Source organism: Papio anubis, chromosome 17, assembly GCF_008728515.1.
Source record: "Papio anubis isolate 15944 chromosome 17, Panubis1.0, whole genome shotgun sequence".
Classification (NCBI taxonomy): Eukaryota; Metazoa; Chordata; class Mammalia; order Primates; family Cercopithecidae; genus Papio; species Papio anubis.
The window spans coordinates 48452211-48476110 of record NC_044992.1 but is presented as its reverse complement, the minus strand read 5'-3'; the positions used below and the strand labels follow the sequence as shown (position 1 = coordinate 48476110).

The 23900-nt window shown below is 40.5% G+C and overlaps 2 protein-coding genes across 2 annotated transcripts; both read right to left on the bottom strand.

The window, feature by feature from the left end:
- Nucleotides 1–7011: 7011 nt before the first annotated feature.
- LOC101011625 (keratin-associated protein 9-7-like) lies at nt 7012–13709 on the bottom strand. The gene has a single exon (XM_021928329.2). It carries the CDS (start codon nt 12407–12409, stop codon nt 12044–12046), a length of 366 nt encoding a protein of 121 aa, XP_021784021.2. The 5' UTR covers nt 12410–13709; the 3' UTR covers nt 7012–12043.
- Nucleotides 13710–18005: 4296 nt separating this feature from the next.
- Nucleotides 18006–18683, bottom strand: LOC103878844 (keratin-associated protein 9-2). Its single transcript, XM_021928333.2, has one exon. It carries the CDS (start codon nt 18597–18599, stop codon nt 18129–18131), a length of 471 nt encoding a protein of 156 aa, XP_021784025.2. The 5' UTR covers nt 18600–18683; the 3' UTR covers nt 18006–18128.
- Nucleotides 18684–23900: the final 5217 nt, after the last annotated feature.

Genomic DNA, 23900 nt, shown 5'->3' with positions numbered 1-23900 from the left:
AGGGTTAAATGACTTGGGCCCAAGATTTTCTTTCTGCCAGCACTCAAAAGCCCCAAAACGATGCACCACCTGAGTCCTTACAGTCATCATTACAGCCATGAGGGTCAAGTGGCCATTTGACTGTCATGACACTTGACTTGATTGGTACCTCGCCACAATTAATCACAAGTGACGGCTTGATGAATCATGATGCTACACCATATGGATTATTTTCATTTCATTTCCCACTGGCAAGAATCTCAGCACTGTGCTCAAGCCCAAGGGTATGACCAAATCAATCTTTCTTCCTGGTACCATTCCCAGTACCAATTCTTTATCAGTCAGAGTCTAATCAGGAGGGAGAAAAATCCATATGTTAATTTGTACAGGGATGGTTAATATAAAGAATTATTAACTATTACAGGGGATTGAGATAAAGGGGGACTGGCTAGTGGGAGGTAAAGAGAACACTAAAAAATATAGGAATAGCAGATATTAAAATCTGTTACTGCTCCTAGGTCTGAGATAGGAAGATAATTCCCCACTCTCACCCCCAGGCTGAAGTCCAGACTGTGTTGGAGAGAACACAGCTGTGACTCACTGGATGGTGGTGAGGTTTGCTGAGATGCCACACTGGTGGACTTGCTGGAAATTTGCTCTGTGGAAAGCCACGTGCATTGCAAGAGTTGGTCACCACTGAATCCACATGTGCTGCTTGTGCCTGGTGAAGAACACAGAAGCCAGGGAGAGAATACATCTTTCCCCCAGTGTCTTTCCAGTCCTTTCTATTGACAAAGCTTAACATTGTGTCAGCTGGCCAAGGAGAAATATTCATAGGATCCCTCTGTATTATCATAGAGCAGGCAATGAAGGGTGTACTTGTAGGTGAGCAGCAAAAATTTAGTAACTAGAACACAAATCTTCATGGTTCACATTTTTTTTTTTTGTCACTGATGTATACTTTGGATCTGTAGAGAGATTATTAGTGGTTGTTCTATCCCCAGTTTCAGAATCACAAGGGTCACAGTCATGAAAGAAGATTCTGGGTCAAAAAAAGGGGGGATGGCCATAAGAACAAAATCTAGCATCTAGTGTCTAGGTGGAAAATTTCTACCCATAGTTGAATTGACTAATGTCAGCATTGGTAATTCTGCTTCTTGAATCCCTAGATACAGGTGGGCTTATCATTTCAACAGTTCAAGAAGCTAGATCTGTTCTAGTCTTCTGATGGGTATTTTCCTTTATTTCTAACTATGTATGGCTATTGCCTTCAGTACCTTTTCTATCCACACACATGCACACATACATACATGCATACACATGCACTCACACACACACTCAGACACACACACACACACACACACACACACACACACACCCCACATTTCAATTTAGTTATATGGCTGCACTTAAGTTGATTTGTTTGCTCCATAATTTACAATTGCCTATAAAACATGCCTAGCCAAACCTGAGTAAAGAGCACTAAAAGACTGATTTTAGCATTTTAGCCTTCCCCATCTAACTGCCCCAGCTGATATCATCCCCTTCTGTCCCCCTGCCTTTTGGATGACTCCTGTCCCAGTTTAAATGATTGGGCTTCTGTCCTTATGTCTTTATGACCAGTGCCCTGACTTTCTCCTAGATCAGGCCTTCTCCCCAGCCTGAGGAGGGACCTTAGGATCTGCTCATAAACTTACCTGATGCTCACTGGCTGAGCATCTCTTGTTTCAACCCTCTCAATCACTGTGGTTTGTGGTTCTCAGTAGTTAAATAGGTCTTGCCAGTATGTGTGGGATTTCTAAAAACATCCTTATAGATGAAGGAAAACTAACCAAAAGAGCCCTGGAATAATGAGACATCAAGGTCCACACTGTCTGTGCATAGGCTGAGCTGGGACCTGAGTGGAAGGGAGGGACATGATGTCAGGCGTGGAGGGTGGGCTCTGTATAGAGATAACTTCCCCAGAAACTTGCAGCTTTTCCTATTCTGGTGCCTCAACATACCAAAGCCATACCTTTTGCACTAGTAAGTGTGATCTTTTCTTTGTTTTTCTTATGATGTTTTACTCCATCCCAGGGAAGAAGTTTTTGATGAAATGTTATGGGCCTAATTAAAATAAATTATATATTTATATAATTATTTATATGGAATATAGGACTCACCCAATCCCCAACCCCTTCTCTCTCTCTCTCTCTTTTTTTTTTTTTTGAGAAAAAAAATCCCAAAGTGTTGGGATTACAGACGTTAGCCACCTTGCCCGGCCCCCAACCCCTTCTCTTTAAATCACTAGTTAGAAAGTTTATTTGTATAGAAGCAAAGAAATAATCAGTGTATTAACCTTTAGCATTCAAGTCAAAGTGTATCCTGTGGAAAGGTGATCAGGAATGTGGTAGACGAGAACCACCATTACATAAAGATACTTCCCTGTTGGCAATTCCTTTGCAGGGAGACTAGGACTTGCAAGTTAGCTAGGTGCCTGCTGGGTTCAACTAACTTGCCACTGAGAAAAGCACTGATCAAAGGGTGTGGGGGACAGTTCTATTTCTAATTAGGAACTTCACAGTGTGATCTCACTGGTCACTGAGGGACAAGAGTATGGGTGTTTGCCTTATGACCTACCTGCAAATGCAACTCAGAGGAGGACCTCTATGTTGGTGGTGAGGAAAAAGCACTAGACCATGGCTCAAAGGAGAAGGACTGAGTTGCATCCTGGCCACTTATTTACTGTATGACCTTATGTAAGACCAATGTCCTAATCCACAACATGAAGAAGTTAGTTTATGTTACCTCTGAGGGCTCATTTATTTACATGATCTTGTGAGTCTGTTGATGTGTTCTGTGAGGTTCTAAATATTCTCAAACTGATTAAGACTAAAGCCTCTTGCAACTCTGGAACCGATGGGAAAGAGATTTGGAAGGAAAAATTTTTAGTATGCCATAAAATAAGAAATGTGATTGACTAAATTATTTGCATCTGAGGTCCAAAAAGAAAACTAGAAACAAAGACAGGAGAGGGGAGAGAGGGAACTTGATATCACAAAGGAATTGCCATGGATGGAATGTCTCCCGGAAATGACATTTTGGTGGACACCCTGTGCAAAATCTCTCTTGAGACATGAATGGAACTTCATAGAAGATGAATCCTTAAGAAAGCCTGTGAAAGAATTCTCGAAAGTATTATTTCTGAGAGATTTCAAAATTAAAATAACAATTACATATTACTTTACAGGTATTAGATTTGCAAAAAATAGAGTGCTCTATTAGAGCCTAGCAAACTTATTCTGTAAAGGGACAGAGAGTACGTAATTTAGGCTTTGTGGGGCACATGGTCTCTGTTGCAACTACTGAATGTTGCCATTGTACCATTGCATTGTATCATTACATTTATAGACAATATGTAAGCAAATGAGTGTGGCTGGGTTCTAATAAAACTTTGTAAAAACGGGCTGGGGTTCTATTTGGCTCATGGTGAAACGGGAAAAGTTTCCTTGTTCCCCTCGCAGGGCGTGCAATGGGGGCATGGCAATGGGGGCATGACTGGCTTCTCCCGTGCCCCGCTGCTCAGACTTCTAGGGGAAGCGTGCAGATGGGCAGGCTGTGGGGCTCTGACCCCACGGCAGCGTCTAGGGGTGAGTGTTTACAGCTGAAGCCCCAGTGGATGTGTGTACAGGGTACTCTTTCAGGTTAGCCTCCCTCCATAGGTGGGTTGTGTTAGTTAGCTCAATTAGATCCCCTACCTTATTGCAAGGACAGAGGGCTTTCTGTATCCCAGGGTTTCCTGCCTTGGTGTACCGGAAGAATCGGATCACACATGGGCTTGGAGGATGAGTGCAAGGTTTTATTGAGTGGAAGTAGCTCTCAGCAGATGGTGGAGCCAGAAGGGGGATGGAGTGGGAAGGTGGTTTCCCCTGGAGTTGGGCCGCTCAGTCAGGCTCCTCCCACCCCGCCCCGACAAACTCTCCGTGGTTTCCCCAGTCGATGGCCTGCCGGCCTGCTGGCGTCTGCCGCGGCCTGTCGGTGTGCTCTTCCGCTGGTTTGTTTCTCTGGATGTCCAGCTGCCTGTGTCTCTTCCCACTAGGCACAGGATGAGGGCGTAGTGGGCCAGGGTGGTTTTGGGAAATGCAACATTTGGACACAAAAACAGAAATGCCTGTTCTCATTCATTCAGAAATTCCTGTTCCCTAGGTCCATGGGCACAGTTGGGGTGGAGTCCTCGCCAGGGACCCAGCCTTCTTCTCCCAGCACTCCCTGCCCCCTGCCCCCTGCCCCCCTCCCATATCAATGGGCCATAGTTTTCTGACTCATGTGCTATATAACGCCAAGTGTTGGTGGGAGTGGGAATTTACATTAGCAATTTGCATTGCTAATGGGATTGTTGGCTTATTTGGTCACTTTAAAGAACAATCTGAAACCATTTATGTAAATTATGTAAGTGATGCTGCATGATCCAGCAATCCTGCACCTGAGTGTGTATTTCCAGAAAATTCTCACACAGGTCCATAGAGAGGTGTACATATGGATGTTCACTGTAGCATCACTGTGGTGGCAAGAACGTCAAAGGAAAGTTGGTGTCCACCACTGTGAAAGTGGGTAGGCAACTTGGTGATTCTCTTCATGGAGTATTGTGCAGAAATTAGTAACAGCAGATTACATATACACAGTGTTGCATAGATGGGTTTTTAAAAATTCTGCTTAAGGACAAACCAGAATGCTATTTATATAAAGTACATGTGTACTAAACAATAAATACTTTATAAGGATATATACAAATGAATTAAATAAATTTAATGTGCATTGAATATACATTAGACAGAATAGCATAGAGGCCTATAGGAAAAGAAGGGAGTAAAGGGAGAAGAAGAAGTAAATTCACTGATATATAAGTACATAAAAAATAAATAAGAGAGAGACCATGCCAAAATCACAGATGATAATAATTCAATTATTTATAACTGAGGTCCCAAAATAATATTTTTTAAAAAAGGAAGGAGAGAGAGGGAACTTGACAGCAGAAAGGAATTACCGTGGATAGAATGTCTTCCAGAAATGACATTTTGATGGACACCCTGTTCAAATTCTCTCTCCCACATCTTCCATGGAGATTTCCATCATGCTAGAGGAAGGATATGGCTCTGGGAAGCAGAGGCACCTCATCTCACATTGCACAGACTTTTCAACAATGTTTCTTACAAGAGGATGCAGACATTGTTTAAGGAGTTGTATTAACTTTAATAATTTGTTTATTGATACCAGGATTCTCAAGATACCTGAAACTTCGAATTTCATTTTATAATAGTTTTTTTTTTTTTTTCTGATCCATCTAAGTCTATCTCACAGTTTTTGTTGTTCCAATGACAGATTTCTCAGTCTTATAGGTGAATGTGTTTACTGGCCGTCTGCCAACATGCAAACTTCACATTCTAAACATGTCAGATGTGAAACATGGGTTGAGAAGCTTTGTATCTTTAACCACGCTTGGCAACAGTTTAAATGACATAGCATTTAGTTTCTCCTTTTAAGTTTGCTAGAGCTTGTCCATAAAACATCTGAATCCCCTTTAATAAGCAATGTTCTGCCAAGCCTGAACATGTAACTAAATCTTTCTTTACCCTTATGTTCAGGCCAGGGGAACAATTTTAAAAACACAAGAAAATTTTGAGAAAAATATTACAAGAACCTGCCTCCCAGATTGGCATTTTCTTACTTCTGCTTTGGATCTTTAAATATTAATTGAAATGAAACATTAGACTTGTAAAGTTGAAGTCCCCTTTGTACCCCTCTTCAGTCTCATTTCCCTTTTTTCATCTCAGATATCACTTCTATCATAACTTTATTGTATATCCTCCCAGTAACTGTTAATTTATATAAAAATATAAACAACATCTCGTATTTATAAAGTATTTAAACAAGACCAAATATGAAGGATTGCAGATTTAAGAATTTACATATGAGATGTAAAATTATGCAATTTACTTTTTAAATTTCATTATTCCTTTTAAGAACTGTGCATTTTGATACATGGACCTGTTTTATTATATTAGTTATCTATTGCTGCATAACAGTTATCTCAAAACTTAGTGGCTGAAACAACAAATGTTTATTATCTCACTGTTTCTGTGGGTTAGAAAACTAGGTGTGGCTTAGCTAGATACCTCTAGCTTGGAGTCTTTTATTAGATGGTTGGTGAGGCGTTGGCTGGGGCTGCCGTCATCTCATGGCTCAACTAGGGAAGGATTCACTGCCAAGCTCATTTATGTAGGCACTGGAAGGCCACTGGTTTGCACCAATTGTTAGCCAGAGATATCAGTTCCTTGCCTTATGGGCTTCTTCGTACTCTGGCTGATTGTCCTCATGGCACAGCATCTGGATTCTCCCAGAGGAAGCGAAGAGAAAGAGAGAGAGCAAGAGAGAGGACATTCAAGTGGAAGTCACAGTCCCTTTACAGCCTAACCTTACAACATGGTTTGGCTGTGTCCTCACCCAAATCTCATCTTGAATGGTAACTCCCACAATTTCCATGTGTCATGGGAGGAAACCAGTGGGAGTGATTGAATTAGGGGGATGGGTCTTTCCTGCACTGTTCTCGTGATAGTGAATGAGTCTCACGAGATCTGATGGTTTTAAAAAGGGGAGTTTCCCTGCGCTAGCTCTCTTCTCTCGTCTGCCACTGTGTGAGACGTGCTTCTGTTCAAGCTGGAAATTTGTTTGTATACATAATTTTTAGAAAAAATTTGTGGTTCTCCTGTGAATCTTCTTGGAAGTTATTAGACAAAAGTTATTCCCACAAATCATCTAGAGATAAACACTTGGGCCCCTGATGTGATAGCTGAGGACAATGCCCTTAAGTTTCCTAGAAGCCTCTTTGATTTATCTGAGAGTGTCTGTGAGGTTTTTTTTGTTTTGTTTTTTTGGAGAGAGAGTCTCGCTCTGTCACCCAGGCTGGAGTGCGGTGGTTTGATCTTGGCTCACTACAACCTCCGCTCCTGGTTTCAAGTGATTCTCCTGCTTCAGCTTCTCTAGTAGCTGGGACTACAGGCTCCCACCACTATGCCTGGCTAATTTTTGTTGTGAGCCCTTAAAAGGGACAGAAATTGTGCGCTCAGGGAGCTCGGATTTTGATTTTGAGACAGTAGCCTGCCGATGCTCCCAGCTGAATAAAACCTTTCCTTCTACAACTTGGTGTCTGAGAGGTTTTGTCTGCGGCCCATCCTGCTACAAATATACTTATGCTTTGCTATATTTATTACTATTGGTCACTTAAAAGGGATTGCTTGGAAAGAACTGGATTGATTTTGCTAGGAATCAACCTTAAAGGGTAGAAGATTGTTGAAATTTGACCCTTTCCGTCTTAATCTTTGTTCCAAGCAGGAATCTGACTGGGGCTGAAGAGCTTGGTTTCTACCTCATCCTTATCTTGCATAAGGAATGCTTTTGTTTAGGAAGAGGATCTGAAGGTTTTCTGGTCTGGGATAGGCCACAACCACTGTGGAACACAGTGATATTGAAGGATGGATAAGGCTTGCATGCTTTCCTTAGCAAGTTTATACAATCTATGCAATTTAGGCTTTCTTGATTTATATTCTAGAATAATGTCTATATTTATTTAAGTGGGAATCATTTTAATTTTATTTCTGATTTTTTATTCCTGTATTTTCGATATAAGTTACCTCCAAATCTACAATTTAATTAAATTTATCCCAGCTTTTGATCTTAGAATATAACATTCATTCTTGTTTCCAGCATATCCACAAGAAAAACCCCAAGCTGTGTTATCTGAACCATGTGTCAGAAGAGGTTCTAAGGAGAAGGTTTCCAGTGATGAAAGAGCCGAGCTTTCCCTACTTTGAATGGAGGAAACACAGGCTGGTTTTTCTGAAATTAATCCCTGTTCTTTCCATAACAATATTACATTGCACTAGAGGGCCTAACCTAGGGATTGTCTTTTATGTGTAATTCAAATTCTAAGAATAATAAATTAACTATAGTCCAGTCACCACTGTAACTCACAGCAGGGGGGAAGGAAGAAGTATGTGGTGTGTCACTCATAACAAGTTGGTGATGTTAGATTATAACCAGATGAACAAAGACACACGCAAAATCATTAGAGTCAACCCAACACTCTGGCGATAATTCTACGTTATCATTATGATGACAATTCTGTATCACAGAGTAATCTTTTTTTAAAGACTTTGTGAGATAAGAAAGATAAACAAAGCCCAAGCAATAGAAATATTACAAATAGTCAACAGATATGATGGTAGACATGAACTAAACTAAACATGAATTTCATCATGGGTGCTCACCATGCAATGGTGTGAATGAGAATGCATTGGTATCAGTGCATGATATCAGTCAGATATCATCTAAGACTTGGAATCTATGTTCAAAATGATCAAAACCAAATTATGTAGTGCCACGTTAAAAAGATGGATATATTCAAAGTCTGAGGAATTGATTCAAGTCTAATTGAAGATGTAAAAATGTGAAACTTAAATTAGGGTATTGTTGAACCACAGAAAATCAGGGTTAAGACAAGTGCTGGGGCGAATGTTGGCAGTGCCCCACCAAGCAACTGCCCACAGGAGAGGGACTATGAATTTTCACATTCCATTGGTGAGAACTGTTGTGAAATAAACATGTCAAGTGTCATTCAACATTTACTTTATATAACTTCCTGTCTGATTCCTTACTCATGTGGTGATTTAGAAGTTCCTGTTACTTAATTCTCCTGTAATTTAATAAATAGACATCCTTGCTTTATGGGCTTGGCTAACAGGAGTCTGCTCTAAGAGGTGGCTTAACCCTTAGAATGTAAATAAAATCAGGTCTCTGAGTCTGCAAGGCTAAAGGCCAGACCCAGATACATTTATCAAGGTTGTGAATTCTACCTTGCATGCCTTTTGGGGAGACAGTCCTTATTTTTTATTTATTTATTTTTATCTCCAAGGGAATGCCAATTATCATGACAGCGTGTATGCTTTCTTTAAAGCATTATGTATGTGAATGCTTATGAAGTTTAGAGAATAACAACCTGTTAGCAATTAGCTAATCAAATAATGATGGGGCAAGACAGAGTGTTTAAGGATCTCAAAGAATCTCAGGCATGGAAGGAATCCTGATAAACTTCCTTCCATGTGTTGCCAGATCCAATGCTTAAGTGTGTAGTAAATGGAAATTCATACACCTGGGGTGGTCTGTTCCATTTCTAGGAAAATCTTTTTAAGGGCTTTTGGAGAGTTTCTGTACTCACCCTAGACCCCCTGAACATTTTCCTCATTAGAAGCATCTGTGACTATGCAATCAGAATGGCTTTTCTAAGCGCTTCCCTACTCTTAGTTCCATCCTCTATTCCAGTGCCCTTTGCAGGAAAATCACATTCATGTTCCTGTAAACATGACAATTATCTTCCTGCTCTGCAGAATGCAGTTCCAGCCAAGCAAGCATTTCCTTGCCTTGCTATCACAAATTTTTAGATGATCCTTTTGCAGCAAGCTTATCATCACTAACCTTTGCTTTCCAAGTCCTTCTCAGTTAAAATCTAGATCAGGGTGATTTACCTGGATGCCTAAGAACCTTCTACTCAATATTAATGATTCTGAGGTCTCCATAAAATATCTAGATTGTTGGATGTTCCTTCATCCCTTCTCCTTACTACAGCAGTAACTGTATCTTGTTTTATTTGGCCTTTATTTTATATCCTCCTTCCCTTCTTTCTTCCTGCCTTCCTTTCCTCTTACCTTCCCTCCCTTCCATTCTACCATCCTTTTCATACAGACACCAGTCATATTGAATAAGAGGACCCGTTTATTCCAATGTGACCTTACTTAACCAGTTACATTCTCAATGACCTTATTTGGCTATGAATTTCTGGGGAAGCAAATCAATCCAACTATTGGAGTATCTCAGAGCGCGTCCATGCCCAGTGATAACCACAAATGAGTAACAGCAATCACAGTGGACAATGGTATAGTAACCAGCAGCTCAGACCCTTCTGTCTCTCTTCTTTCTCTCCTCCTCTCCCTCCTTCTCCTAGAATTTCTGGCTGTCCATCACAGTTAAGAAGCAAAGACTGGATCTGAGTGGAGCGAATGACAGATCATAGATAACATTTTCATTATCCTGTCCATATTTCTCGGATCTTAGTGTGCTTGAGTCAGTTTCCATTTGCCAGAATCTGTATCTCTGTGCCTAAGGGCTCTTGTATTGCAATTACAGAAAGCCATGTCACCTGTGCATTCCACACAGAGGAATATCACTCAACTCAACCAATGATTCTGGAGAGCTGATTTACAAGACTCTAGCTCTCGTATTCCTGAAGATGGAGATTGCTAATTTATGTGTTTTCCATCATTTCTGATAGTTTTCCCTTTGGTTTAAGCTTTAGTTGGTCACTGTGATACTTACTGGCTCAATAGTGTACCCTTTTCTGTATCACTTCCCTGATCCCTAATGGTGTGATCTGCTCTTCCCAATAAAATACTTTCACTGGAATATTTTTCTCAGTATCTGTTCTGGGAGAAACCACACTATGACATTACATTAACTCTCTCAGTCTCAATTCCTTCATCTCTACAATGGTAACACTAATACCTACTTTGAACATTTTCTAGAGAATAAATATTAGTGAACATAAAGCATTTAGTCACTACCTATCAAGTAGTAGGCAACCTGGAACATATTAGTTCTTTTGTTCAGAAAACTTAAAAAATAATTTTAATATTGAATACAAGAATATATTTATAATAACTAACTAGATCAACTAAATTCTTTCTTTACTAGCTTTATTGAGGTATAATTAACAAATAAAAATTGTGTATATTTAAGATATAAAAGGTTATGTTTTGATATAGATATTCATTGTGAAATAATCATATATTTATTAGCTCACATAGTTACCATTTCCTTTTTATTTTTGTGGTGTGAACACTTAAGATCCACTTTCTCAGCAAATTTCAGGTATACAATAAAGTATTTTAAACTATATCCACATTAGAGTGCACCAGATCTGCAGAACTTATTCATCTTATATAACTGATGTTGGTCATGAAAATGTGCTTGTTCTTTGTCCCTTTACCCCATCACCCAGTGACTATCCCAATCAGTGGCTTTTCTCTCTTTCTGGAATCTTCAGAGCATTCCAGATATACAGTCTCAAAAGATGGCATCTGTATTTTATAAGGAATAACTTAAGTTCCTTTTGTTTTGTCAATATGTATTCAGGAGAAGAAGAAGGAGGCCATATAAGAATGGAAACGTTACCTGCAAATACAGGAGATTATTCCTCCGTTGTTAAGTCACCTTAAGTGCATGTCTTGCTAATGCTGAGTCCCAATGTAATTTTTATTTTAATGAGAGTTACATGTAAGTGCTCTTGGACAGAAAGAGAAGACCCAACCTTGAATCTGAGTCTGTCCATTTTTAGCTAAATAACATCACACGTTAAAATTTTCTCAGCTGGAAAGTGGAAATAATAAAACATGACTGTCTGTTTTCAGAATCAAATTAGGTAACATGTATGGTATGCAATATGTGTGTAAATCCCATATCAGGAGTGCTGTAAAAAAAAAAAATGTGAGATGCAAGACAGTTTTGAGTTTATTAAGAAACACAAAGGTAAGAGTCCCTGTTTCTAGGGAGATAACCCAAAATGATCATGAAAGGAATAAGGATACAAGAACCATGGGGGAGGACATTGAAAATGAAAACATGACTGTGAAGACTATTGATCAGTTGCAAAACCTAAGTTTCTTAGAGAAACAGAATGAAGCTCTTGACTTTAGAGTCAAGTTGAGACCATGACTCCAAATTGAAAATACATAAAGGTGGCACATGATCCACAAGGTGTAAAGAAAAAGAGAATCAGGATGAAGTACTCTACCCTCGCTTAAGCTGATTCACAAAGTGTTAAACATGCAGAGAAGTCACAAAAATTAGGGTGAGCAAAGTTCACCCTAAGTTCACTTTGTTGGTTGTCATTGAAGTTTGAAAGTAAATTTGTCCTCTAAAAGATAAATCTGTTGCCAGAGGGTTATTGTATGGGGATGATGGTCCTCTGTGGAACTGATCAGCAGCAAGAAGGCTGGCAGCAGTTGGTCACACAGGTGGGCTGGAAGCAAGTGGTCCTGCAGCAGGTGGTCTCACAGCAGGCTGGGCGGCAGCAGGGCTGGCAGCAGCTGGAGCCACAGCTCTGGTTTAGGCAACCAGGCAGGCAGACACACGTGGGGTGGTAGCAGGTTCTCCTGCAGTAGACAGGTGCACAGGAGCTGGGCTGGCAGCAGCTGGACCCACAGTTGGTTTGGCCACAGCAGCTGGACCCACAGCAGGAGGGCTGGCAGCAGGGTGTGCTGCAGCAGGAAGGCTGGCAGGAGGTCGTCCAGCAGGTGGTCCTGCAGCACGTAGGCTGGCAGCAAGGGGAGCAACAGTTGGTCATGGTGTCAGGGGTGGAGGGTGGGTTTCTGTTCAGAGGTGAGTTTCCCAGAATGTGATGACCCCTTGCAATCTGGACCTTTTATACACCTGGCCTCCAAAGTTTCCACCAATCAGCAGGACTTTTCCTTGTTGCTGTTTACATTGTTTTCTATAGTCAGTCTGGGACTGTCAAAGGGGAGGTTGTTTCCTAAAGATTATGAATCTTTTGAAAGTAAGGGTTTAATATGTCTCTTAATTGTGTTTACTCATAGAAACTTTGTTTCAGATAAAAGGAAGCCTGTGTCATCATCAGCATCGTTTCTGCTCTGACCATCTTCTCATTATGTGTTTGTTCCTGGTGACTGGGGAGGTTCAGGAAGTTCTCTCTACCTAGCCTCTTTCTTTGGCTATACCTAGGTTGGTAAGTGTCTGTGGGGAGAAGTGCGATGCTGATATGTTCACAATGACAGAATGAATCCATACCTGTGCTCAAGACTGTTCAGCCACCAAAATCTGATTCAAGACTAACAGGCATCTCTCTCTGTACAACCCACACCACCTGTGTCTTTCAGTTCCCTCAAAGTCACTTGGGAAGAGGGTGATTGGTACGTGCATTCTGTGTGTCAGAGCAGAATCAAAGCAGGTGGGTACAAGGAGAAGTCCAGTGGGATTTAGATAGCATCAGGCAATCTTTGCCCTGGGGTGACCATTCATCTTGATTTGTCTGGGAGTGATGGGCTTACCAGGAGGAGAATGTGGGACTTTGTGTAACATAACTACTTTAGATTTAGTCAAACCAGCCTGAATTGTGGCTCTAGCCCTAACTCTGGTACTAGCATAGTCAGTGCCATTTCTTCTCTCTTTCTCCATTTCTTTTTAATGAAGGAATTAGATGAGTTGAGATGATATCTGATTCGTCTTGGAGTTCTAACATATTAAAACATTGTTTAGGTGCACCATTCATTTTGGAAGAATGCAAATTATTAATTCCCAATTTGATATAACTTTGTAAATACATCTATGTTCCCATTACCGGGTTACAAAATAGAAATTAATCCCATTCCCTTTCAGTTACTCATCCCCCAAACCGCTCATCACTCTGTCAAGTTGTAACCCTGTAGGTCAATTTGGCTTTTCCTTTTTTACTTCTGTGCGAATAAAAATTATAATATATGTTTCTCTGTTTCTTTTGCATAATCACAAGTAATAATTATCACCTAGTCATTTTGCACTCTTTATGTCAGCTAAGCAGAAGGCAGAGGACACAGTTGGTGAGGGGTAATTATTCTGAAGGCATAGAATGTAGGAGAATGTATCCGTAGCTCGGGAGATTTACTGAATATGTTAATTTACTAGCACTGCCATGATAAACTACTACAAACCAAGTGGCTTAAATTTATTTTCCCACAGTTCTGAAGAGTAGCAGCCTGAATTTAAGGTGTTGACAAGGTTGTTTTTACCTGAGGATTGTTAGGGAAGTATCTGTTCCAGGTGTCTGTCCTTGACTTGTAGATGTCTGTCTTCTCCACCTGTCTCTTACATGATCTTCCTTCTAGATGCACAGGGCCTCTGAACTTCCCCATTCTATACAGGCACCAGTCCTATTGAATCAGAGGCCTAACTTATTCCAATATGACTTGATCTTAACTAATTACATTTCAGTGACCTTATTTGAATATGAATTTTGGGGGAGACATTCAACCCATAACACTGGAGAATCTCGTGGTGTGTCCATGCTCAGTGATAACCACACAGGAGTGAAAACAGCAATCACAGTGGATAATGGTACAGTAACTAGCGGCTCAGACCCTTTGGGCAGGAACGTCTGGGTTACTCCTTCAGGAAATTATCTAGAGCAACAAAAGTGCTAGACAGTGGTGAAGGAAATATAGAACTTTTGATAATTAATGGAGATTATGACTGTCAGGTGTACCTTATTATAGCAGCAGTAACTGTTGCTTGTTCCATTGGCCTTCATTTTACATATCTCTCCCCCTCCTTTCTTTGCTTTTTAATTTCTCCTTCCTTCCTTCCCTCCCTCCTTCCTTCCCTCCCTCCTTCCTTCCTTCCCTCCCTCCCTCCCTCCCTCCCTTCTTTCTTTCTTTCTTTCTTTCTTTCTTTCTTTCTTTCTTTCTTTCTTTCTTTCTTTCTTTCTTTCTTTCTTTCTTTCTTTCTTTCTTTCTCTTTCTTTCTTTCTTTTCTTTCCTTCTTTTTCTTTCTTCTTTCCTCCTTCCTTTCTTCCTTCCATCCCTCCTTTCCTTCTTCCTTCCTTCTCTCTTTCCCTCCTTTCTTCCTTCCCCTCTTCTTTCCTTCCCTCCTTTCTTCTCTCTCTTTCTTTCATTTTTCTGTCTTTCTTCTTCCTCTCATTTTCCGTTTGTCCTCTTTCTCCTCTTCCTTTCCTCCTCCTCTTCCTTCTTCTAGAGTTTGTGGAAGCTCTAAGCAAAGACTGAGTCTGTGTGGAGCAAATGGTAGGTTGTAGATAGGATTTCCTTATCCCATCCCTATATCTTGGATCTTAGTGTGCTCAGACTAATGTGCATTTGCCAGAATCTGCATCTCTGTGCCTACGGGCTCTTGTATTGTAACTGCAGAAAGTCATGTCGCCTGTGCATGCCACACAGAGAAAAACACTCAACCAATGATTCCGGAGAGCTGATTTGTGAAGACTCTAGCTTCCTCATTCCTAAAGTAGGATAATTCTAATTTGTTTGTTTTTCATTATTTCTGATAATGTTTTGTTCTGTTTAAGCTTTAGTTGGTCACCGTGACACTAATTTAATAGTCTACCCTTTTCTGTGTCACTTCTTCAATACCTGCTGGTGTGATCTGCACTTTTCAATAAACTACTTTCACTGGAATATTTTTCTCGGAGTTTGTTATGGGAAAACCAAACTCTGATATTACATTTCCTCTCTCAGTCTCAATTTTCTCATCTCCACAATGGGAACATTAATACCTACTTTGAATGTTTCTTGAAGAATTAATGATAATGTTCATAAAGCATTTAACCAATAACCATTAAATGGTAGGCAACCTAGGACATATTAGTTTTCGTTTTTTTGTCCAGAGAACTTCTTTTTTTTTTTTTTTTTTTTTGAGATGGAGTCTGGCTCTGTCGCCCAGGCTGGAGTACAGTGGCCGGATCTCAGCTCACTGCAAGCTCCGCCTCCCGGGTTTACGCCATTCTCCTGCCTCAGCCTCCCGAGTAGCTGGGACTACAGGTGCCCGCCAACTCGCCCGGCTAGTTTTTTTGTATTTTTTAGTAGAGACGGGGTTTCACCGTGTTCGCCAGGATGGTCTCGATCTCCTGACCTCGTGATCCGCCCGTCTTGGCCTCCCAAAGTGCTGGGATTACAGGCTTGAGCCACGGCGCCTGGCCGAGAACTTCTAATTTTAATGTTGAAGATAAGAATACATGAATAATAATTAACCAGATCAACTCACTTCTTTCTTTACTAGCTTTATTGAGGCATAATTGATAAATAAAAATAAAATTGTGTATATTTAATGTGTACAACGTGATGTTTTGAGATATATGTATATTTATTGTGATATCATCATATATTCCTTAGCTCACATAGTTGCCATTTCCTTTTTACTTTTGTGGTGTGAACACTTCAGATCTACCTTCTTAGCAAACTTCAGGTATAAAATAAAGCATTTTTGTTAACTATAGTCATGTTGCTGTACACTAGATCTGCAGAACTGACTCATCTTGCATAACTGATGTTGGTTAAAGAGAATGTGATAGTTCTTCACCTTCTTTGCCCCATTATGCAACAACTTTTGCCTCTTAGCTGAGTCTTCAGAGCATCCTAGATATACCACCTTAGAAGCTGGCGTCTGTCCTGGAAACCTACATCGTTAGCTCCTCAGAGGTGTTTTTATCATTCCCATGCTGGTAGGAGGTCCCAAGAAGGTGGCCCAGGTCCCTAACTTTTCTAATTCTCTCAGGGCCAGTATCAATCAACCCCTCCATGATTGAATACTTCAGTTGCATCATCAGTTCAGGAACAAAAGCACCAGTCTTCCATCTGTCATGACTTCCATGAATGAGAAAGTTCTTCCACTTTTCCTCCTTCTTAAATTCTTCTGATTTCTCTGGAAACACAGGTTTTTGGTCTCTTGAGATGCTTCCTATTTGCCTCACAAAACTCAGAAGGTTGTTTTATGCCTTTAGTTGGCACAGAGATTATGGTTTGTGCAAAGGCATACATGCCCATTGCATAGTCCCTCGATCCCCAAATTTGTTTCACTTAATTTTTCTAATAACATTTTCATTCGAGGGACAATTTGACTTAACGTGGCTTAAGGTATGGTCCGTATTTTAGAAGGAATAACTTAAATTCTTTTTGCTTTGTCAACAGGTATTCAGGAGAAGGAAGCCATATAAGAATATTATTTATGTGATACCAGGAAAAAAATCCCCAAATGAGATCCTCACTCATGAGGACACAATGCATACTCAAAAATTTCTGATGCAGATTAATTAAATGAATAGCTGGTCAACGGCTGAGACAAAAAGGACTCCTCACTCAGGGCAGCTATTAAATGCAGTCCCTGTTGTCATACCATGTAGCTATTGCTCACTGAGGTGTGGAAAACTAATTTGGGAAGACCTTTGTTAACAGAAATGTTATCTGCAAATATGAGAGATTATACCTTCCACGTTAAATAAACTTAAGTGCATGTCTTACTCTTGCTGAGTCCCAGTATCATTTCTACTTTACTGAGAGTTAAATGTAAATGTTCTTGGGCAGAAAGAGAAGCTCTCACCTTGGACCAGAGTCTGTCCTTTATTAGCTACATAAAATCACACATTAAATTGTTCTCAGCTGAAAAATTGAGGTAATAATACATGACTGTCTGTTTTCAGAATCAAATTGGATAATACATATAGCATGCAATATGCGTGTAAATCCCATATCAACAATTCTGTAAAATAAAACAAAACACCATATGAGATGAAGGATGGTTCAGAATTTATTCAGAAACATATAGGTAAGAATCCCTGCTACTAGGGACATAGCCCAAAGTTACCGTGAAAAGAAGAAAGAAGGGTAAAAGAACCATGAGGACAAAATTGAAAACAAAAATATGATTGTAAAGATTATTGATCATTTGCAGAAATCTAAGTTTCTTAGAAGGAGAGAATGAAGCTCTTGACTTTAGAGTCAAATGGGGACCATGACTCCACACTGAGAACACATGAAGCTGGCACATGATCCACAAGGTGTAAGGAAAAAGGAATCAGGGTGAAGTATTCTGCCCTCCCTCAAGCTGATTCACAAGATTTTAAACGTGCAAAGAAATAAAAAAAAAATTGGTGAAAGCATACTGTGTGTCAGTAAAGTTTGAAAGTAAATTTGTCTTCTGAAAGATAAGTGAGTTGGGGCTGGGCGTGGTGGCTCATACCTGTAATCCCAGCACTTTGGGAGGCTGAGGCAGGTGGATCACTTGAGGTCAGGAGTTCCAGACCACCCTGATCAACATGGTGAAGCTCTGTCTCTACTAAAAATACAAAAAATTAGCCAGGCGTGGTGGCACAGGCATGTAATCCCAGCTACTAAAGAGGCCGAGGCAGGAGAATCGCTTGAACCTGGGATGCAGAGGCTGCATTGAGCCGAGAGTGTGCTACAGCACTCCATCCTGGGCGACACAGCAAGGCTCCATCTCACAAGAAAAGAAGTCAGTTGGGCAGAAGATTGTTGCGTGAGGATGATGGTCCTCTGCCGTGCTGCTCAGCAACAAGAAGGCTGGCAGCAGGTGGACACACAGCAGGCTGGGCGGCAGCAGGGTTGGCAGCAGCTGGATCCACAGCTCTGGTTTAGGCAACCAGACAGGCAGATGCATGTAGGGTGGTAGCAGGTTCTCCTGCAGTAGACAGGTGCACAGGAGCTGGTTTGGCCACAGCTGGTTTGGCCACAGTAGCTGGACCCACAGCAGGTGGGCTGGCAGCAGGGTGTGCTGCAGCAGGAAGGCTGGCAGCAGGTGGTCACACAAATGGGCTGGCAGCAGGTGGTTCTACAGCAGGTGTTTTGACAGCAAGTTGGGCGGCAGCAAGGCTGGCAGCAGCTGGACACACAGCTGGAGGGCTGGCAGCAGGGTGTGCTGCTGCAGGTGGTCACAGTGGTGGGCTTCCAGCAGGTGGTCCTGTGACAGGTGGTCCTGCAGCACGTAGGCTGACAGCAAGAGGAGCAGCAGTGGGTCATGGTGTCAGGGGTGGAAGGTGAGTTTCTGTTCAGAGGTGAGTTTCCAAGAATTTGATGACCCCTTGCAGTCTGGACCTTTTGTAAACCTGGCCTCCAAAGTGTCCACCAATCTGCAGGGTTTTTCTTTGTTGCTGTTTACAATTGTTTTCTATAGTCAGTTTGGCATTGTCAAAGAGGAAGTCATTTCCCAAATGTTATGAATCTTTGGAAAGTAAGGGTTTAATCTGTTTCTTAATTGTGAATTACTCATAGAAACTTTGTTTCAGATAAAAGGAAGGCAGTCTCATCATCGGCTTGGTTCCTGCTCTGACCATCATCTGGTCATGTGATAGTTCCTGGTGACTGGGGAGGCTCAGGAAGTTCTCTCTGCCCAGTCTCATCCTTTGGCTCTATGTAGACTGGGAAGTGTCTGTGGGGAGAAGCATGATGTTGATATATTCACAGTGGTGAATTGAATCCATGCTTGGGACCAAGACTGTTCACCCACCAAAGCTTGATTCAAGGTTAACAGGAATCTCTCTATGTACGACCTACTTTACCTGTCTCTTCCAGTTCTACAAAAGCCACTTGGGAAGAGGGTGTTCAGCACAATGTATTCCATGTGGCAGAGCAGAGCCAAAGCAAACAGGTAGAAAGAGGAGGAGTTCACTGGAATTCTCAAAGCATCAAGCAATGTACCTGCTGGGGCGACCATTCATCCTGATTTGCCTGGGACTGAGGGGCTTACTAACATGAGAATGTGCGACTGGGAATTACTGTGACATAACTGCTCTAGGTCCAGGCAAAGCAGTATGAGCTGTGGCTCTAGCCCTAATCCAGGTTACTGGCACAATCATTGCCATTTCTCTGTCTCTGTCTCTCTCTCTCTCTCTCTCTCTCTCTGTTTTCAATGAGGGAATTAGATGAGTTGAGATGATATCTGATTTCTCTTTGAGGTCTACTATGTTTAAAACTTTTTAAATTATACCATTCATTTCAGAAGAATGCAAATTATTAATTTCCAGCTTGATACAATATTACATTGTAAATACATCTAAGTCCCCATGACCAGTTTACAAAACAGAAATTAATTCCATTCCACCCAAATTGTATCTTTTTACTCATCTCCAAAGGTAGCTAGTCACTCTATCAAGTTATAATCCTGTAGGTCAGTTTTGGATCTTTCTTTGACTTTTATGTAAATAAAAATTATAGAATGTGCTTCAATGTGTTTTTGGCATAATCAAAAGCAGCAATTATAACCTGGTCATTTCATTTTGGATCCTTCATGTTAGCAGACCAGCAGGTAGATAAAGGAGTTGCTATTTCATGAGGGATAATTTTCATGAAGCCATAGAGTATAGGAAGAATATATCTGAAACTCAAGAGATTTACTATATGTATTTAAGTATTATACTGCCATTAAAAACTATGGCAAATCAAGTGGCTGAAATTTATTTTCTCACAGTTCTGAAGGCTAAAATGAAGGTGTTGGCAATGTTGTTTTCATCTGAGGGCTGTGAGGGAAGTATCTGTTCCAGATCTCTCTCCTTGACCTGTAGATGTCTATCTTCTCCATGTGTGTCTTACATCATCTTCCCTCTACATGCGTCCGATCTCAATTTCCCCTTTTTATGCAGGCATCAGTCGTATTGAGTCAGAGGCACAATTTATTCCAATATGACCTTATATTACCATATTGCATTTTAAATGACCCTATTTGAATATGAATTATTGAGGACACAATTCAACCCATAACCTCAGAATATCTCAGAGTGTATCCATGCCCAGTGATAAACACAAATGAGTAACAAAAGCAACCACAGTTGGACAATGGTATAGTAAGTAACTAGAGGGTAAGACCCATCAGGCAGGAAGTTCTGAGCTACCTCATCAGGCAATTATCTAGACCAAGAGGAGTGCTGGTTAGTGGCGAAGGGGAATATAGAACTGGTGGAAACTGATGGAGATTATGAATCTCAGAAGCACCCTATTACAGCAGCAGTTTCTTTCTTCTTCTTTTCTTCTCTTCTTTTCTCTTTCTTTCTTCCTTCCTTCCTTCCTTCCTTCCTTTCTTTCTTTCTCTTTCTTTTTTCTTTCTTTCTTTCTTTCTTTCTCTTTCTTTCTTTCTTTCTTTCTTTCTTTCTTTCTTTCTCTTTCTTTCTTTCTCTCCTTCCTTCCTTCCTTCCTTCCTTCCTTCCTTCCTTCCTTCCTTCCTTCCTTCCTTCCTTCCTTCCTTCCTTCCTTCTTTCCTTCCCTCCCTCCCTCCTTTTCACTCTCTCTTTCCTTCTCTCTCTTGCTCTCTTTCTTCCTCTCTGTGTATATTGTCTTCTTCCCGTATCTTTCTTAGTTTTTTCCTCCTCTGTCACCTTCTGTTCCTCCTCTTCCTCCTCCTCCTCTTTCTCCTGGAGTTCATGGCAGTCCACTACATTTAAGAAGGAAAGATTGGACTTGAATGGAGCAAATGTTACTGTAGACAGGTCTTCATTACCATACCTGTATATCATGGAACTTAGTGTGCTCTTACCAATTTCCATCTGCCTGAATCTGCACCTCTGTGCCTTAGGGCTCTTGTATTGCAACTACAAAAAGTCATGTCACCTGTGCATGCTACAGGGAGAAAAATACTCAACTGAAAATACTAAAGAGTGGATTTATAAAGACTCTAGCTTCTTCACTCCTGAAGTTTGAGAATTCAAAGTTGTGTGTTTTTCATCATTTCTGATAAATTTTCCTTTAGCTTAAGCTTCAGTTGATCTCTGTGGTACTGGCTTAATAGTATACCTTTTCTGTATCACTTCCACAGTCCCTTCTGGTGTGATCTGCCCTTCCGAGTACACTATATTCATTGGTATCTTTTTCTCAGAGTATCTTCTGGGAAAAACCAAACTATGACATTTCATTACCTCTCTCAGCCTCAATTTCCTCATCTCTACAATTGGAACACTAATGCCTACTTTGAAAGCTTTTTCAATACTTAATGATAATGTACATAAAAGATTTACACAATATCCGTCAAGTGATAGGCCACTGAAAACATTAGTTCTTTTCTCTCCAGAAAATTCCTAAACTAATTTTAATGTTGATGATAAGAATATATTTCTAATAATTAACTAGATCTACTTTTTTTTTCTTTTACTTTAAGTTCCTGGACACATGTGCAGAATGTGCAGGCTTGTTGAATAGGTATACATGTGCCATGATTGTTTGCTGCACCTATCAACCTGTCCTCTAGGTCTTAAACCCTACATGCATTAGGTATTTGTCCTAATGCTCTCACTCCCCTTGCCTCCGGCCCCCCCGATAGGCCCTGGTGTGTGATGTTCCCCTCCCTGTGTCCATGTGTTCTCGTTGATCAACTCCCACTTATGAGTGAGATCATGCGGTGTTTGGTTTTACGCTCCTGTGTTACTTTGCTGAGAATGATGGCTTCCAGCTTCTTCCATGTCTCTGCAAAGGACATGAACTCATTTTTATGGCTGCATAGGATTCTATGGTGTATATGTGCCACATTTTCTTTATCCAGTCTGTCATCGATGGGCATTTGAGTTGGTTCCAAGTCTTTGCTAATGTAAATACTGCTGCAGTAAACATATATGTGCATGTGCTTTTATAGTAGAATCATTTACATTCCTTTGAGTATGTACCCAGTAATGGGATTGCTGAGTCAAATGGTATTTCTGGTTGTAGATCCTTGTGGAATTGCCACACTGTCTTACACAGTGGTTGAACTAATTTACAATCCCACCAACAGTGTAAAAAGCGTTCCTATTTCTCCACAGCCTCATCAGCATCTATTGTTTCCTGACTTTTTAATAATCGCCATTCTGACTGGCGTGAGATGGTATCTCATTGAGGTTTTGATGTGCATTTCTCTAATGATCAATGATGATGAACTTTTTTTTTCATGTTTGTTGGCCACATAAAAATCTTCTTTTGAGAAGTATCTGTTCATATCCTTTGCCCACTTTTTGATGGGGTTGTTTGTTTTTCTTGTAAACTTGTTTAAGTTCCTTGTAGATTCTGGATATTAGACCTTTGTCAGATGGGTAGATTGCAAAAGTTCTCTCCCATTCTGTAGGCTGTATGCTCTTTTTGATGATAGTTTCTTTTGCTGTGCAGAAGCTATTTAGTTTAATTAGATCCCATTTGTCAATTTTGGCTTTTGTTGCCATTGTTTTTGGCATTATTGTCATGAAGTCTTTGTCCATGCCTGTGTCCTGAATGGTATTGCCTAGTTTTTCTTCTAGGGTTTTTGTGATTTTGGGTTTTACATTTAAGTCTTTAATCCATCTTGAGTTAATTTTGTATAAGGTGTAAGGAAGGGGTCCAGTTTCAGTTTTCTGCATATGGCTAGCCAGTTTTCCCAGCCCCATTTGTTAAATAGGGAATCCTTTCCCCATTTCTTGTTTTTGTCAGATTTGTCAAAGATCAGATGGTTGTAGATGTGTGGTGTTATTTCTGAGGTCTCAGTTCTGTTCCATTGGTCTATATATCTATTTTGATACCAGTACCATGCTGTTGTGGTTACAGTTGCCTTGTAGTATAGTTTGAAGTCAGGTAGCATGATGCCTCCCGCTTTGTTCTTTTGTTTAGGATTGTCTAGGCTCTTTTTTGGTTCCATATGAAATTTAAAGTAGTTTTAAAAAAAATTTTGCAAAGACAGTCAAGGATAGTTTGATGGGAATAGCACTGAATCTATAAATTACTTTGGGCGGTATGGCCATTTTCATGATATTGATTCTTTCTATCCATGAGCATGTGATGTTTTTCAATTTGTTTGTGTCCCCTCTTATTTCCTTGAGCAGTGGTTTGTGGTTTCCTTTGAAGAGGTCCTTCATGTCCCTTGTAAGTTGTATTCCTAGGTGTTTTATTCTCTTTGTTGCAATTGTGAATGGGAGGTCACTCATGACAAGCTCGCTGCTTGTCTATTGTTGGTGTATAGGAATACTTGTGATTTTTGCACATTGATTTTGTATCCTGAGACTTTGCTGAAGTTGCTTATCAGCTTAAGGAGTTTTTAGGCTGAGATGCTGATGTTTTCTAAATATAGAATCATGTCATCTGCAAACAAAGACAATTTGACTTCCTCTCTTCCTATCTGAATGCCCTTTATTTCTTTCTCTTGCCTGATTACCCTGGCCAGAACTTCCAATACTATGTTGAATAGGAGTGGTGAGAGAGGGCATCCTTGTCTTGTGCCATTTTCAAAGGGAATGCTTAAAGCTTTTGCCCGTTCAGTATAATATTGGCTATGGGTTTGTTATAAATAGTTTTTATTATTTTGAGATATGTTCCATCAATACCTGGTTTATTGAGAGT